Here is a 19,159-nt window from a genome sequence, read left to right as displayed (position 1 = left end):
TGTATTCCAAACAAGTCATCTCCAATATTTGCCCTCTTAATGTCCTTGGTCAATTTGAGAAGATAATTCCCTCTTGGATATTTTCAATCGCTCGTTGGTTTAAGCAATTGGAGAAAAAGGGTTGAGGGGAGCTAAAATCCAAAGTAGAAGTCAATATTTTAATGACGAAAGCTCCTTGCCTAACAACTCTTCTAATTGAGATAAGAGAGGTAACAAATACAAGGTTGCAAATAAACAACAACAAGAAGTGCACACAAATGCGTAGTGTTTATATTATTGGTGCTCTTGATTAGAGCATACAAAGTGGTTGGGAGTTGTCTAGGCATAACATTTGTTTCCCCACGTCAACCATCCTGATATGAAACAAGCCAATGAGTGTGCAGGGAAAGTGCTAGAGGAGGATCTCTTTGTAGTTGACTGACACTTTAATTTCAATTTCAATTTGGTGAACCAAACAAATAGAAAATAACAAATCACAATTCTCATTCTCAATCTCCACTCCCATTCCCATTTTTAATTCTAATTTCAAATTCCTATTCCAGCAACCAAACTGTTCTCCTCATTCCTTGAGACTGCTAACTGAAAATAAAATAATATATTAATAATAAAAACATTCCTGAGATCACCCCATGTTTTGTCTCTTTATTTTGAAGTTGTGGACACAGCGCGCTTGACGATATCGACGCTGGGACTATTATCTTGCAGCCGCAAATATTCCGTCGACAGAATGCAGCTAATTCAAATTTACTTAAAAAAGTGTCTGTTACTTCCAACTTTAAACAAACAAATTTGGCGGCCCAGAGATGGATTTTGCTCGTCAAACAATTCATTGTCAGTCGTGCGCATTGCCTTCTTCAGCACTCTGTAAATTTCGTTTCCATTCAAATTTGCCCCTAAGTTTTTCTCCTAAGTGGAAGTTCATGCAACTGAAATGGAGAACACTTTCGACAAACGATGATGATGAGGTAACTTCTGCAGCACTTCTTATTAGCGTGAATTTGAAACACATAGTGACATTGCTGCAATTAACTTTTCAATGCATATTATCGCAATTAGATGGCCTTTACTACAACCTATTGCTTTCCTTTGTATCACTTGACAGGGATATTTACTGGATGCCCCTGTTATGGTAGGAGATGGCTTCTCTTTCGGCGGAGGTAAGTGTTATATCTCTCTGTTAGATTGTTTGTTAAATTAGAAAGTTCACGCGTTTCATTTTGTTTTAGCTTCTTAAAACCCTTAAAACTTCTTGTCATGGACGGGTGGCAATTTACACCGCCAAAGTCATCCGTAGCTAATGTTTAGCTTGCATGTATGGGGGAAATACAAATGTCTCTGATCAATTTTGACCCTAATATACGCCCTGTCTACCTGGTTAAAACGCTGGGACTGCCCGGATGCATGGGAGCTGCAACAGGCTTATGACCTTCTCCACCCCAAATTAATGTCGAGGCTGTGTATATGCAGGCCCAATTAGTTTACATACAACGGCCAGTATAACCTCTCAATGTTAAAGTTCTGGAGTTACTTTAGCCAAAACCGAAAGGCACAATGGGGAAGTGGGAAGTGGGGAAGCGGAGCTGGGGATCTGTTTTAAATATCTTCATATCTTCATCTCTCTTTGAAAATCCCGTCTGTTTCTAAATGTAGCATTGCCACTTGTCAATTTTAATATTGTCTTTTCTGTCTTCTCCACATCAGATTTGTGTGTGTGAATTTCATTACAGTGCTTAAATATATTTACCGATAACCTGCTTAAGAAAGTCCATCGTTGGTTCTTCATGTGTACTCCAATCAGTTGAAATATGGACATTTTATGCAATTCTTTCAACACCATCATCCTTGTTATTATGATATATAGCATGCTAGACAAATTTTTATAACTGGTTCCATGATTAATAATTTAGCAACCAAATTTGTTCTAGGCATCAATTGCTGTGGTCAGAGTTGTTGGCAAGTGAATTTCAGGTGACCATACATATGTTTTCATTGATGGCAACATACATCATTGGTATAGTCACTAGTGTTGGTGACAAGTTTTGGTATGTGAAGAATGTGGAAAATGTCTGAGTCCAGGAAAGGTATACAGAACACAGTCAAACAATTTTGATCAACGATGACAGGATTTTTCAGATGGGTCTATAACTTAAGGTATATGGTATATGGGATGTTTATGATCTACTTCTATGTTCATCAGTGTTAGTATGTGATGCAATATGAGATACAATAGTATGATGTGGCACAGGTCCAGGAAGACAGTGTTACCCGACAGTTTTTGATGATTGGATGATTTGCCTTAGTAATTTGAAATGGTTTGGCAATTCAATTACTTAGCATTGTTGGGACGACATCCAAGGCCATAAATCTTGGATAGCATAACTTGATTTTGTATTTTGGTTAGTGTATGGACATGTTTTGTAAAGCTTTGTTGAAGCCGACTGAATTAAAGAATCTAAGTGGTATAAAGAAAGGTATTTTGTTATATGAAGATATGGGATGATTATGAACGAATGAATGAAAGATTTCAATAATGTCCACGAGGCCCGAGCAGCCTATGGGACCGCCTAAAAACAGCCAAATGTCTGGAACCCTAGCTCTATTGAAGTTGTTTCCTGAGATCTATTCTTCGACAGTGAATGTTGACCACTAAGTTTGCTGACCTGTCAAGCTGTGGTTCCTCAAAAAGAGTAACTAGGTTGCCCATTTCTAAAATATCCCCATATCTAGAGCAGATGTCATTGTAGGTAGGGCAATCTAAGATCAAATGTCGTAATGCTGCTGTGATGTGCATACAACACTGAGAGGGTGGCGGCAAAGGGTGGTGAGGGTGATGAGGGAGAGGGGTGAATCAGTTTTGCAGTCCAATAATCTCACAGATGTCATAATGTTCATGCTCAATGACCATTTTATAAGCTGCTTGGATTATACCTGCTGAAACTGAATTCACTCTACTACTGCTAGCATGCTAGACAGAAATTCATAACTGGTTCTATGATCAGTAGTGTAGCAACCAAATTTGTTTTAGGCATCAACTGCCGTGGACAAATTGGGCAAAGTGCCAGTGCCACCATAGCTAGAAAGTAACAAATAATATTAAATTGAAACCTACATAATTATAAATGAACTTGGAAGGTGGTTCTAAGGCCTTGAACACATTTTAATTCCTCATCTAACAATTTGAAATGCCTATGCTCTACCATGTTTTTGGGACAAGGATAGCATGGATTATGGGATTTGATTTTGGGACAGATTTTTTTTGAGGGGATTGCAAAATGGAACAACTATACAAAATATTAACTTTTTTAAATATTACAATTTTTTTATATATATGCAAAACTTTTAAATCTTCATAATACATATGATAACATTGATAAAGCATTCATCATATACATTATGAAATTCTCAGTACACAACATAAAGGTTCACTTTTGAGTTCACATAAGAGTTGAAGCCAACTCAAGTTCATCATCCTTGATATACCATATAATATCTTCAAATAGAAATTTTAGAAAAGCAACAATTTATCCAAGACTAGGGAACAGGAATCTAAAACTTCATTTGCATGTAACAAATCTTACAATAAACTCACAATTATGATCAGATTACTGATCTGATTTTTCTGCTATAAGAAACAAATTTTTGAGTAGTACTAAAATTAGGGAAAGTGCACAAAATCCTTTTATTTCTGTCCAAAATTTCCATGAATGTGCACAATGATTTTTTTTGTGAGATAAAGATGAAATAAATATGTAAATTAAATTACCACAATACCTCAGATTTGTTCAAACACTAGCTGCCTGCGACTATGGTGTTACACTCCCAAGAAAACAGCGGAAGGTCCGATTTATTCGTGCTCTTTTTTTGCTGTCTCAAGAATGCTAAAAAATATGAAGATGCCATGCTGTAGTTAATAATTTAATTCAAATCTGTACCTTTAACAATGATTTACACTAAATTGCCCCAGTACTAACTTTAATGCCTTCGCAAGTTTGCCTCTGATGGAGACTTCATGAATTTGACCCAATTGCGAACTCTGTCACAAATCTACCCTCAGAAAGACTCTGATTTTTGTCCAACCCTTGTTGATATAATAAAGGTTTCCATCCACAGCTTCTCATCATCATATAAATTCATCACATCAAATGATTCAAATCCATAAGCATGCCTTACTACAGCGACAGCCCCAAGAACTTCCTTAGAAAGACCTCCAGATACTTTCTAGAAGATTAGGCTGAGTATAATATTTGTCATAACCGGAGAACTTCATTTAATAAAGTGACTTATCTTATTATTTTATTACTCTCACTTTATTTTATAATTAAATTAATCAATTAAAGCCATCCCTTTTATAATAATATTAATTTTTAGACAGCTTACTTAATTTAATTCACTGTATATATAAAATTTAGGGACATTGCAGTCCTCGTTGCCCAACATTGCTCGCCCGCAAGCAATTCCCCGCTGCACCACTAGGATCCCAAACTAGCCTAATGAACAATACTATATTACTATGTTGCTCCACATTGATGCAATTAGTATTGCTCAGACCTACAACTCTATCATCTTAATGCATTCCCACTAGCTCGCTGATTAATGGATCTCAAATTTTGGAACTATCATGTCTCCTCATCACATTGTGATAACAATTCCACAACTCCCATACTCAACACCATATTGCTATGTTGCAACACATTGATGCTATTAGCATTGCTCAAATCTACAACTTTATTGTCTTGATGCATTCCTAGTAGCATGCTGATTAATTGATCCCAAGTTTTGGAACTATCAAGTCTCCTCATTAGATTGTGATCACAATTCCGCAACTCCCATACTTTTAGTATAAACAAAATATCAATCAACAATATGCTATATATAAGTTTTTGCACATTCATCCATTTCACATACTCCAAGCTGCCCACTGTAGATGCATAAGAGATAGGAAACTCAACATGATTGTTCATGACTGTTATCATCCTTGTTGATGCTACTTATGATGCTTCATTTGCCAAAGCCTTCAGAATTATCTTTTTCTCATCCATGCGATATTCCCTTTTGTGGTGATGCTTGGTCTTGCCCTAAAATCACAAATTTAATTGAACTAAGGAATGTAATATAGTTATCAATGTAAATTTTGGTATAGGTCCTGAAACCATGCTAGATAATATTTGACATATAATTCATAAGATTATTAATTTCTCAAGGATTCAAAAACAAATATAAATACATATACATATATGTCCATATTCATGGTTACCAACTTAGATAAACTATGCCACTTAGAAAGTAAGCACCAAGGGCTCCATTTCCTTAAATAACCATAGTAGGGTTCAGAGAGGAAAGCCATGAAGGGTGCCTATTTTACTATTCAGCCGAAGATTGCACAATTTTTAGCCAAGACAAATTGCGCCTTAGCCAACAAGTGGCAGGATCACCCACCTTGATGATTACATCCCTTGGGATGATCTAGTTAATTTGAGGGAACCCATGTCCACCACCTCTTCCTAACGTGTTTCCTTTCATTCTCATAATGATTGTTTGGGGTAATCAAGAATAAACAATTAATTTTATTAAGGAAGCATAATAAAGTTTATTAACATCTTGATAAGAGATATTTAAGGAGCATATATCTACATTGCATAAATACAAAACATATTCTCGTGCATACCACAATATCTATAGATCCAAAAATGTCTGTATTTTAATGGCAGACCTCTTTTCTCAATTACCAATTTGTATTTGTACTCCTTTGTGCCCTTCTCTAGTGTAATCTTTTGTCTTTTATATCTTTGTCTCTATGAAGGGAGACAACCCTTGGAAGATGTTGACCTTGTAAGAATGGACATTACGCTTCTTAACAATGTCTCTTCAACCGATACCTTAATAATATCTCTTTAAACCTATGTTCCCCGGGGACGTGTCCCCCCCAAAAAAACCAGCGTTTTGGGGACGGGGATGTCCCCGTCCCGGAAACTTCATTGGGGACTTGCATCCGTCCCCAATTTTTTAACACACAAAAAATTAAAAAAACTAAAAAAAATGTCACTTTTGCCATCCCCAAAATCGGCAAAAAAAAATGTCGTCCTGGAAACCCGTTCCACTCTCCCCTGCGGTCCCCGTCTTGGAAACTCGGGGGAACATAGCTTTAAACCTAATTGCTGCCTTGTTTAGCTCTTAGTTGCTGCTTTAGGTGCCTTGAATAATTCAATTAGTGGTTCTTATTAATTGCTGCTTAGATTATAATATAAATGTTGTTTGTTTTTATACCAATCATCATACTTTATCTTAAGAAATAATGGAATTTCCGATTTCACATTGATTGCTTTCATTTGTTAACTCACTTCTCTTTTACTACAGGCGATCAGTGTTAGAAATTGATTATTGCCTGCTCATTATTATCCTTATTTAATTGCAGTATGATTGCTGCCTTTGTTAGAGTGGGGTTGCTGTTTCACCAAAAGACCGATCTATTAGTGCCCAATACAACCACTCAAGTTATAGTGCATAGGAGGTGGTTAAGCCGTTCTCATGAATCCTGAGGGGAGCGCTGAACATTTTGCCAACAATCTCCTCCTCAGCATTACTGAGGGTATGAGGATTTGAACTTGTGATCGAGCTCTAATACCACTTGTTAGAGTGGGGTTGCCGTTACACCAAAAGACCTATCTATTAGTGCCCGATACAACCACTCAAGTTATAGGCACATGAGGCAGTTAAGCCCTTGTCACGAATCTCAAGGGGAGCGCTGAACATTTTGCCAAAAACCTTCTCCATCTATTTTATAATCATTCATAGAGCTGATGAGTTCAGGACAAGAGTGAACAATCATTTGTGAACCGATAAAGTCCTTATCAAAATGAAAACCGGTGGAATGTTACATGCTCACATTGCCACAATTGTGGTCATATGGCTATTAATTGCAGATTGAGGACTAATAGAGGAAAGGATCGAGATCTTGGAGATCAATTGGAATGACATGTTTTTATTGTTACAAGATTGGACATATTGCAAGGTATTGTAGATCAAGAAATAACAAAGCAAACTGATTGGTTAACCAGTCAAAAGATTTGAAGGGCAAGCAAATTGCATAAGTGGAAGAGAATAGAAGCTAGATAATCAAGTTTGTGTGGAAAAGGCTAATGGTAAACCACTAGAAGGATACGCATCTTTACTAGGTGTGGAGAATTCATTAGCTAATTAAGCCTGGTTTGGATTAGGGGGAGCAAATAGTGTCAGATCAATTTCCAAAATCCCCTAGAAGTATGTGAGGTAAGATTAATTGGCATATTGTAATGTCCCCTTTTTCTGGGACATTATAATTCGGTGTTGTTGGCTCACTTTGCCTAGGTTTCGGGGCGAGAAGGTTCTTTATGGGATTTAGTTCGACATTTGGCCTAGACATTTCCAGTTCCAAACCCATCAGAGAAGTTTTGGCAGGTTGTCCAGATGCTTATTATTTTTAGTAAGTAATCAGAGCTCGGTATATTTGGTACCTCAGTGCTGGGTTGGAAGCGTCACGTCGAGAGCTTTCCAATGAGTTATTGCACATGCTTATCAGAGTTCATTTGGTTAGTTATTTTAATGCTTGATGACTATATGGTTTACTGACTAAGTGACTATTAAAGTTCATTTAACTTGTCACTTTATTTAAAAAGGTACCATGTTCACTTAAGTGACTAAAGGACAAAAAAGGTGCTTTATCCCACATTGCTTGAATGAGCGTGCATCACATTGGGAAAAGTAATAAAGGTACAAGCAACTCCACACGTGAGGATATATGAAGATATAATATTTAGAACAAATATTAATCTGGGAGTTGGAAACAATTGCTGGTTATTTCTTTGAGGACGCAAACCCTTGAAGAAGCTTTGGAGGTTGGACGCAAACCTAGCCTTCTTATAGGTTTTATCTACATTTGCCAATCTGACTGTTTTTACTGTTTGCAAGATTGGATCATTTGGATATTTGCATGTTATTGTATTGATGTTGTAAAATACAGTAACGCATTTGATGGTTATTTGAGTTATCTCCTGGTTTATATATGCATTTTCTAGACATTGGAGGAATAAACAAGCCTTTTTGAGTTTCATTGTATGTCAATCTGCTGATTAGAAATCGTTTTAAATTCTGGAATTTATATTGGATATTGGTTCATTGTTTGGATTTAAGTCTGTGAGTATATATATCTTGGGTTTTTGGTAAAATATCCGGAAAGGGATATTACAGTGGTATCAGAGCTGGTTTTCCTGCTAGCCTGTGTGATTCCGTAACAATTTTAATAGAGATTACAGCTGTTTTCTATTGTCTCCCTGCTCTTATCAAGGAATCGAAGGAGGGATTGAATTGGAATAAAAAATAAAGAGATACATATGGTGGATGTCACTAGCAGATGCAATCGTGCAATCACTAGTATTTGCATTCCTCTCACTTCCGTATTCAGTATTTGCTGCTACTCATAGATTTCAACACTGTTTGGTGACTGCATGCCTTTTGACTGTGGGGTCTATAATCACAAACTAGATATGTGAAAAGATATTGGATGCTGGTTTGGCCATGGGATATCAGTGATTATGTAACACCCTGCTCGGGAACCCAAGAGAAATAAACCTAACATGTTACAATGTTTACTGAACTATTTAAAAAAAAAAAGTTTGAACAACATCAAGATAACATTAATGCGGAAGCAATATGAACATACACATCAAATACACACTAGCAATTACAGATATAGTTTCAATTCCTCAAGGGTTCCTTTACGTTGAGTCACATTTAATAATTTTAAATTAATTAGTTTAAGTTTCAAGTACAATGCCACATGATCATAAAGAAATAACAATTACATAATCGCATAAGCAAAGCATAAGTATAACTAATACAATGAAAGTAAATCCAATTAATAACATCCACTGCACATGTCGCAGGGTATGTGCGAATAGATACAATACAACATAATACATGATAGCATGTATACATCAACTGAAAAGAAGTCTCTTAGATAAGAAATAAGATTGATAAAGGTACATCTTCTGCAACGAACATCCAATAGCTGGCAATGTGAGAGGAACCCAAATGGTAAGAAGACACTACCTCCCGACCGTGTGGTTATCTAGTCAGTTTTCCACTCCCACTGTGCAGGAAAGATAATGAACGATCCACATATGGCTAATCAAACATAAAACATTCCTAGGCAAGGAATCCTTAATAGCCAAAACTACCTCAAAGGTAACACATGCTACTCAAGAAAATAAGATAATCCAAAAAGAAAGAACACTCAATCCAATACCGACACCACATAACCAAACATCATACACGAACCAAGTATAAACCAAATACCAAGATCATAAGATAAAGTCAACGAAAGATAATCACCTCAAGTCAAAAGCCACATGTCAAAAGTACATCATCCATGAATCACCAATCATCATCAATGAAAGTAAATAACCGCAATAAACACATCCAACAACAAGTACACCACCAGAGGTACACAAAATTTACAAAGGTCTACAGAGGAGACTCAGGCTACATACTAGGGAGTGTCATCACATGGCTGCTTGAGTTAACTTGGACTGGTCTCTCAATAGACCTCGGACCCTCAAGCGTTGAGTTACCTTGGACTGGTTACTCTGAACCTCGGACCCTCAACATGACACATGTGGAAATCAGAAAGCCCTCTCAAGAAGATGAGGCAATCATCCCATCCACATCCTTAGCCTATACAAGCACTCAAGGCATGGGCGGGTCAAATATCTCTAACTTATCTTTTTTAATGTGTTTCCCCCCAAACAATTTTAATTACTAGATTATCACTTATTACATAACTTGCATTAGGTTACCTTGGCACTGACCACTTTGGGTCCCAGACCCCTACTGCAAGCCACTCCCAAGTCACGTACCTAGACAACCTCTCCTAAGCACATAAAAATACAGTTGTGTCCCATACCACAACACTCATAATAATCAAACTTGGTTCCTTAACAGGCAACTTGATAATAAGCTAGTACTCCCAACCCAAGTAAATATAGATGCTCCACAAAGTCAATCTCATAAATATAATTTCAATTTGAATCACAGAAAACATCATGACATCCAGTCACATAAATAATATAAAAGAAATCTCACAAAGCCTCTGGTGTACATCCTAGACTGGTCGACATCTAATCAACACCAAAATCCAAAGCATAGACAATACAAGCAAAACAGTACAGTTTCATAGTCTGGGTTTGGTTTGAAAATACACAATTGGATTACAAGTAAAATTTCAATTTACGTTTTAATGTACGTGTTAAGTATAGAAGATTCTCAGTTTATACCATCCAATAACCCATTTATTTATTCAATTCAAATATATGAAGTTACCTTAATAATTAAAGTCAATCTCGTAAAAGAATAATTTAAGGGTAGTAATAAAAATAACCATTAATGATTTTAAATAAAATAATTACAATTTTATTAAAATCGATATTATTAATTTTTAACAACAATGATTAAATTTACAACCTCATTAACAACTTCCTTTGTTAATAAATCTTAATTAAATCATATTCATATATATATATATATATATATATATATATATATATATATATATATATATATAACTTTATTAATAAATATTAAATAATAAAGAATTATTCAAATCTTATTAATAATTTTATTATTAATATTTAGCAATAATATTAAACTTTTAATAAATAACATTAATTTAAATAATTATTAAAAGTTAATATTTAAAACTATTAACAAATTTAATATTAAATTGAACCTATTTATAAAAATTATTATTAAAAATAATAATAAAAATTAAATGAAATCAATATATATACTGGTGTATTTAAAGGCCCGCCGGCCTGGTACCTGCGATAGCAGGGTACCCTGCTGCGCGCAGTAGCAGTACAACTGCTGCCTGTGGCAGCAACGGTACCGGTTGTCGCGGCCATTAATGCCGGCAGCAGGTACGGGGGGGGTATATCCCCACCCCATTCAATATATATATTTTAAAATTTTTTTTAATATAAAATTTAACTCGCCTACGTCAGACCATTATTATATATGAAATTAAGAATTGTTTGATAGTTTTATAATTTTCATTTTATTAAAATTTATGATATTTATATCAAACAACTCCATGATAATATTATTCTTTATATATATATATATATTTAATAACCCTTACATTATTAGTCTGATAGAAAAAACTAAGTTTAACCATTCGTATTTCTAATTCAAAATTTTATCTTTTTAAATCTCAATCCCTTTTCTAGATTTAACTTCGATTCTTTTATACTTACAAGAGGATTTCTGATTGATTTTTATTTAATCTTATTCATATTAAGATGCAATCCTTTAAAGTAAACTCAACGAAGTATCCATCTAAGTCCATGTATAGATATTTTTCAATCAAGAACAAATATTTGCATACCAGTAAACAACACATGCAAAAGACATAGAGCAGACAGAAGTTTGAAAAGCAAAAACTACTATACAATTAAACCACGAGATCCTACCTGGATCTGATGCTAAACTTTGGCAACTAGATAAAGATTCCTACTGCAAGCGAAATCCTTCAAGCTACGGAAAACTTCCCTTCTTTTCCAAACCCTCTTATTTTCTCTTCAAACCTGTGTGTCCTGAAACTTGTGTCTCCCATAATGACCCGAAAAAACCCTCTAATATAGAATCTAATTACCTTTAGGGTTTCTGTCACCACCACTTCTAAATTACAATTATTTAATTTAATTAATTCTTTTACACACAATTAAATTTTTTTAATTAAAATATTATTTTATTATTCCTTTCATGCACGTTAAGTGAATTATTAAATTACTTTATTTAATTTTCCACTTGACTTCGCTTTATTTAATTTATTAACTTTTAAATCTCATGCGTACTTTATTAAAATATCTTTAGTAAGTGCACATATTTTATCTTTTTAATTAATTTCTTATATTTTAATCTCATACACGCATCATGCGAACTTAAATCTTTTTCATAAATTAATATCTTTTCACTTCTTAATTTATTTTTTTGAACGTTTAATTTGATAAATATTTATTAACTTAAATAACAATAATATTTAGCATTTATTTAAAAATGAACTCTAAATATATTATTATTAAATTAAATAAATATTATCACATTCTAAATTTATTCTTATAACTTTTATCTTCGAATTCAATTCTTTTTATTTAATTAATTACTCAATTAATTAAATATAATTAAATATTCAAAATGTCATAATAATTTTTTCATTAAATTAAATCATTAATTTAATCTTTTAATTAGACTTAATTAATAGAAAATTCATCAAAGACTCACAAAACAACATACGCACAAAATACTCATGGGTTTTAAAAAGGGTAGACAGTCTGTTACGAGTCCTCCTTGCAAGACAAGTATTATAGGCTATGGCTAGGATTGGACCTGATCATTATCTTCCCATTCTCACTATTTGAGTATTTGTAATAGGGCACGCTCATCCTGGCAATTCAGGGAAGTCGATGCCCGATACCTGCATCCTGCATAAAAGACGAGCACGTACATCTATACTTATATCTAAACTAAACAGGCAATGGCGGGGAGTGGTTCATCGTGTAGATCCCGACTAGCAGGTGACTATGACTCCCTCCCTTAACCACATCAAACACGTCAGACAGAAAGATAAAACAAACACGTGCACCATACACATGCAAGTATGGGGTAAGTATAAAAATCACAAATCTAAGATCAAATGCTTAGTTATAATAATGCATCTCTATCAATACAAACATAATCATCATTAAAAACATCACGTTAACATTGTTACAAAAGAAACCACATTTACTAATTAGGAATCATTAAAACATCATTAACAACACATGAATGAAATCAACTAAGCAATTATAGCAGATATATCACTAATCCAAGTCATGAAATAATATCATAATATTGTAAATCCAGTATCTCTAAACTAATCAGTGCATATAATCAACCTAAAAGAATTTGACAATGATAATAGAAATGCAAACTAGGGGCAGGCACTACAGATTATATGTGTGGGAATATTGTTTGGTTGTGCAGATGCATTGCAGCTGTTAATGACCAGAATTTCAAGTAGTGGAGATAGGAAGGTCCCTTTACAATATTTTGGGTTCAAGATAGCACCAACTTCAAGGAAGGGTGTTTCACTTTCAGAAGTTAAACCTTACGTTCCTTTCAGTATTAATCCAGCAGGAATGCATCCAATCATCACGACGACATATGTTTTGGCTATCCTCTCCATTTTAGCAAGAATCTTACAATCTCGCGAAACCTAAAAGTAGTCGTAGTGATTGTGAGCCATTTCAGTATTTATTACATCTTCCACCTGCATCCGTGTGAACACTCCAGGCACGACATTAAGCAGTGGTGGTCTCAGAACGCAAGCAGTTTACAGTCATACATGATTGGTGGAGAGTCGGACTAGGGTTTTTCAGACATTAGAAGGCGACATGAACACCAGACTATGGTTATGTGAGAAATCTGTGAGCATCACCAACATTTTGGAAACTGCGGCCAATGACCAACACCCATTCACGGGTTGAAGTTCGCGGCCCTTTCTCATTGCACGTGAACTGGAAAAGTTGCAAAGGGAGGTTGTCACAGAACACATCTGATTATATGCAGAATCTACTGAGTTGGGTCATCGTTAGGAAGACTCCACACACCACGTCCAGCAGTCTGGAGGGATTGCCTAGTCGCAACCTTTCCCTTAATTGGACGCGAACCAGTCAACTCGAGTCATCACGGGCTTAACATATAGCAAGGACTGCCGTAAATAGAGGGTGAGATTTCACTAGGAATTACAGACGAGAAAGATGCATGCCCAGTTTGGACTAGTTGCAATGGTCACGAGTATTCAGATTTATTTTCATATATGACTGCAACCTCAGAAACGACTGCCAGTCGGATACGTAACTAGCACTTCTGAAGAGACTCATCGCTCGTATGGTCGCTAGCACATAACCCACCTACGACAATCTCAGGAAATGGTGGGTCATTACTTGCCCATGAAACTCCATTTTTTAATTCGATTTATGTAATATTTGGTTTTAACTGCTAGACAGTCAGCTTAAACATGAGTCCATGTTTAGACTTAAGACTGGCTTAAAGCAATTGGGTATATTGACATTCAATTTATTATTTTCTGATATTTCACTTCGAGAACTGATAAGGACATTATTTATGTCCAAGCTATGGTTTCATTCCAACTGTTTGACGAAATTAATCCCTACATTACCTCATAGTTATAATCAAACAAATCAGAGGTTTATTACAGTGATATCATGGGTTGAGACAACCATTTCATGCAGTTGGAACAGTAGTAAGGAGCCATTTGCAACAGATTAGATTCTTTGAGTATATTGGACAAAACCCTAGTTTAAAGTTGAGGGAGATCTATATAGGGTCTTTAATTGGGCATTATTGGAGTATTTTCACAGGTGTATTTGCAGATCAGAGTAAAAGAGTGACACTATGTTAGATTAGCATCAAAGTGGTGGCAAGTTTATGACAATTACTTATTCTCCAGCCTATCTGTGCACTCCCAAGCAGGGCTGATGTCTTTCTTGGGTAGAGAAAATTACTTCATTTATTTTTTGTTGGGCAGATTGGATTCATTAGTTACAGATTGGAGCTTTTAAAGCATTCTTTAATCATTTGCTAAGTGTTTCAGAGGTAGCCGTACAGTTAGACAAATGCCAAAATCTCCAAACTTGACGTAAGAGTTAGGAAGTCACCACAGGGCGGGTTAGAGTTACATTGCAATCGGATATCACTGATTTGGGCGTCAGTTATTATTCAGATTTGAAGAGCTGTTTGCAGATTTGCAAAGTTGATCATCTTCATCCTCATAATCTTATAAGCACCGGGGAGCCAAGGTCTTTTGAGCTACACCTAGGTGAAGCAGTTCTTGTTCCAGCTGTATGCCCTTACCAAGTTAGAAATTTGAAATCATGTATAAAACTACACATTTATCATACTAGAATTTACATCAAAAATTCAGAGTTCCTAGTGACTTACATAGTTCAGATAGTTTTAACACCAATTTTTTGATGAAACGTCTTCTACACCAGCCTGGAATTTCTGATTAGTTTAGGTGAGATCATTATAGTGATATTCTGACCAAAATTTGGAATCAATATCGTAGTGGAGGCAAGAAAATATGGGTAATGAAGGGAGGGACCACGACTATTGTAAATATGGGGAAAAGGATTGTCCAGAGAAACCAAAATATGTCTTGAAAGACACAAATAGGCAACACCAGCTAGCTTGAGATTACCAACTTGATGTTAAAACTGAAGTGAGGAGATTGTACAATGATTATAACAAATTTCCATCAAAGGTTCAAAAAAAAATTACCCTTCATTAATTATGTGGACTTTCAACTAGAACTACAAAACAAGACGGATATGATGAGAAACAATTACTATGAATTGGCTCGAGATCTCCTTGTAGAAGACAGTTACAGAGATTTGCGTAGGGAAGATATCAATCAACCTGTTAGTAGCTCTAATAATGACACAAGTATACTAACAGGTAATTGGGAGACATAAGTATTTTATGGAGCTGTTTACACTAGTCCTTCTGATGAACAGGTTAATGGCCCATGTAGTAAAGTTGACCAAACTGCTAATGTTGGCAACTCCAACATCTTGTTTGGTGACATGGAAATTAACTTGGATGAATTTTATGGTGATACCAGGTTGGAAATTATATCAAATTTTGAGGAGCAAATAGATAGCGATGTTGGCAGGACAGATGCTTTAGCACACATTGAGTTAAAGGATATATCTGAAAATGTTGTTTTCCAAGGTGCTGAAAAATCAGAAAATTCTATGGAGAGCAGCCCACTTGTGTTTGAAGGAGATGGTCAAAAACCATTTTCGCTCCTTGACTTATTGGATATGCTTTTGGTCAAAGAGGACAAGATTGTCCAAGTGTTGACAAGAATGGATGATTCTTCCAAATTGGTTGAGGATCTCATGCGGAAGGTTGTGATAGAAGAGAGACATGAGAATGTATGTGGTGTCACAAGTCCTCTTTTACATACTATCTTTGAAACATTGAAAATGATAAAATATGAGTTCTTGCAACTATTAATGGATAGAGATCTAGCAATAAAATTTGGAAGGGACAAGGAGAGTGAGGTAGATGAGCTATGTCTTCAATTGAGCTTAACACATTATTCCATCCACAAAGCTGAAAATCAAACAAGTGGGGCAGCCACTTATGAAGAAGATGACAGTGGTTCAAGGGCACAAGAAATCACGCAAATCATTGAAGGAATTCATAAAGTGGGTAGATGTGAAGGCAAACAATGCGATTCAATCACGTGTTCCCCGTTTGAGATCTTCTATGGTGAGAAGAATTCTATGGATCAGCAAGTTGATGAGTTTGAAAATTCTGATTTTTATGACAGCAGCTGTACATTTTCACAAGAGCACATGGTTAATGATACAACAATTGAGGATAATTCAGAGATTACAATTAATGGTGAACCTTTTTTTCACAAAGACCTTGACGCAAGCAAGGGTACTTATGGTGGAATAGGAAGTTCAGATTTATCTTTAGCATGCTTTGAGGGATTTTTCAGCTTACCCAGAGTTTTATCACCTAGTTCTTATGAGATGGTCACGGGCTACTTGTTGATTGGTGATTTTACTTGTTGGTATATTCCAGCTATCAATGGTTTGCCTGTGTATGATGGTAGTATATTCACTGATTCTAATTGGCCTTCAGGGATCAATGAGTTATTTGCAGATGAATGGGGAGAGCATACATTACTCTACATACCACATGAGGTGTCTACATTTTTTACTAAGCCGTATACTGGAGACAGTGTTAGCATTCATGATATTGGTGATTCACCAACCACTCTTTCATTTACCCAGGATCATGTTGCTTGGGTAGTCAGGAATCCAGGTGTTATTAGTATCTTACATCTGGTGGATTATGCTGTGTTGCTACACAGTCACATGATTATGAGCTGTGTGTTTCAGCTTTCTGACATATCAGAATTCCAAAGATTAGGATTATTCCTTTTTCACCAAAGTGATATGGTGGTGGAGTTGGATTGGTCGGATCTATCATTGACATCAGGATAGATATTACAGGAGTGGCACAGTGTACAGTGGTGCAGATATTTCAGGAATTGGTTAGTGGTATTTCAGATAGCACACGAGTTCTCAGTTGGGATCCAGGTGGAGCATCCCTATGTATTGCTTTTTATCGGGGAGCTTGTTGGAGAGTTGGGTTGCTATTATCTTGGGGTGGATATTGGTATATTGTTGAGCTCCTATCTTCACTAGACAGTAGAGATTCACAGGGTCACTCATGGAGAGAGGCTTTCATCCTGACCGAGGGTATTGACACACAGAGCAATTGGTGTCCATTTATGGTGAGACTTGGGATCCTGGCATTCAGTTATTTGGCACATTGATTCCTATTGTACTGTTTCACGGTTCACCATTCTGAGTTTGGAAAGATGCATGCCGGGATATATGGATTGACGAGTAGAACCTCATTCAAGAGCTGAGTATGGGATCCTGGCATTTGATTTTTACGGACATGAGTGTATTGCTTGAGGGTAAGCAATCTTTGAGAAGGGAGGCTTTGTAATGTCCCCTTTTTCTAGGACATCATAATTCGGTGTTGCCGGCTCACTTTGCCTAGGTTTCGGGGCAAGAAGGTTCTTTATGGGGTTCAGTTCAAGATTTGGCCTAGAGATTTCCAGTTCTAGACTGATCAGAGTAATTTTGGCAGGTTGTCCAGATGCTTACTATTTTTAGTAAGTAATCAAAGCTCAGTATTTTCGGTACCTCAGTGTTGGGTTGGAAGCGTCTTGTCGAGAGCTTTCCAACAAGCTATTGCACATGCTTATCAGAGTTCATTTGGTCAGTTATTTTAATGTCTGATGACTATATGGTTTACTGACTAAGTGACTATTAAAGTTCATTTAACTTGTCACTTTATTTAAAAAGGTACTATGTTCACTTAAGTGACTAAAGGACAAAAAAGGTGCTTTATCCCACATTGTTTGAATGAGCGTGCATCACATTGGAAAAAGTAATAAAGGTACAACAAGCTCCACACGTGAGGATATATGAAGATATAATATTTAGAACAAATATTAATCTGGGAGTTGGAAACAGTTGTTGGTTATTTCTTTGAGGACGCAAACCCTTGAAGAAGCTTTGGAGGTTGGACACAAACCTAGTCTTCTTACAGGTTTTATCTACATTTGCCAATCTGACTGTTTTTACTATTTGTAAGATTGGATCATTTGGATATTTGCATGTTAGTGTATTGGTGTTGTAAAATACAGTAACACATTTGATGGTTATCTGAGTTATCTCCTGGTTTATATATGCATTTTCTGAACATTGGAGGAATAAATAAGCCTTTCTGAGTTTCATTGTATGTCAATTTGCTGATTATAAATTGTTTTAAATTTTTGAATTTATATTGGATATTGGTTCACTGTTTGGATTTAAATCTGAGAGTACATATATCTTGGGTTTTTGGTAAAATATCCGGAAAGGGATATTACACATATTTAAACGCATAATGATGTTTTGAAATGTGTTGTGAAGTTTTGTTGAATCACATGAAGTTTTAATAGACCAGAAGTGAAATTTATGATGTGAAGTGGGGTATGGTTATGCTCAACTAGTGAAGCACTTCATGCCAAGTGTGCGAAGATAGATAAAAGGTTATTTGAGTCACATTTTGCATTTCATGCATTCAAAGAGCAGTGATAGAGCAACAAAACTGATTATTTGAGTGATTAACCACAGTCTAAGCTTTCAAAAGGAGTGTTTATAGTGATTTTGTGAAGAATATCAAATCATATTGTTGGAACCTCTTCTAGTTCTAACTCTGACAAACACCAGATTGTCTTACTTTTCTGATGTTTCATAGTTGGTCAAACACTTTGTATACAAGCTCTATATTGCTGTCTTTTATTTTCAGATTGTTTGCTTGCTTGGAATGGTTTCAAATTTAAATGCTTGCAAACAATTACTAAGATATCTAGGCAAAGAACTAAATTGCAAATGCAATCTTTTTTGTGTTTTTTGAATGCACACACATGATTTCTATATTTAAAATGTGCACCTACAACCAATGGACATTTTCACAAACACTT

At 35.6% G+C, this 19,159-nt stretch overlaps 1 protein-coding gene across 1 annotated transcript in view; it reads left to right on the top strand.

Annotated features, from left to right (window-relative positions):
* Positions 1 to 651: 651 nt before the first annotated feature.
* LOC149532900 (alpha/beta-Hydrolases superfamily protein) overlaps positions 652 to 19,159 on the top strand; it is a 278,963-nt gene continuing 260,455 nt past the window's right edge. Inside the window, exons 1-2 of the mRNA XM_089805113.1 lie at positions 652 to 965; positions 1,103 to 1,157. Of these exons, the coding sequence (XP_089661239.1) occupies positions 804 to 965; positions 1,103 to 1,157 (217 nt within the window). The 5' untranslated portion in view covers positions 652 to 803. The remainder of the gene's footprint in view (positions 966 to 1,102; positions 1,158 to 19,159) is intronic.

Source organism: Cupressus sempervirens, chromosome 10 (genome assembly GCF_028749045.1).
Source record: "Cupressus sempervirens isolate cs-2001-9-10 chromosome 10, ASM2874904v1, whole genome shotgun sequence".
Lineage (NCBI taxonomy): Eukaryota > Viridiplantae > Streptophyta > Pinopsida > Cupressales > Cupressaceae > Cupressus > Cupressus sempervirens.
Note: the sequence above shows the minus strand (reverse complement) of the source record. Positions and strands in the feature narration are given on the sequence as shown.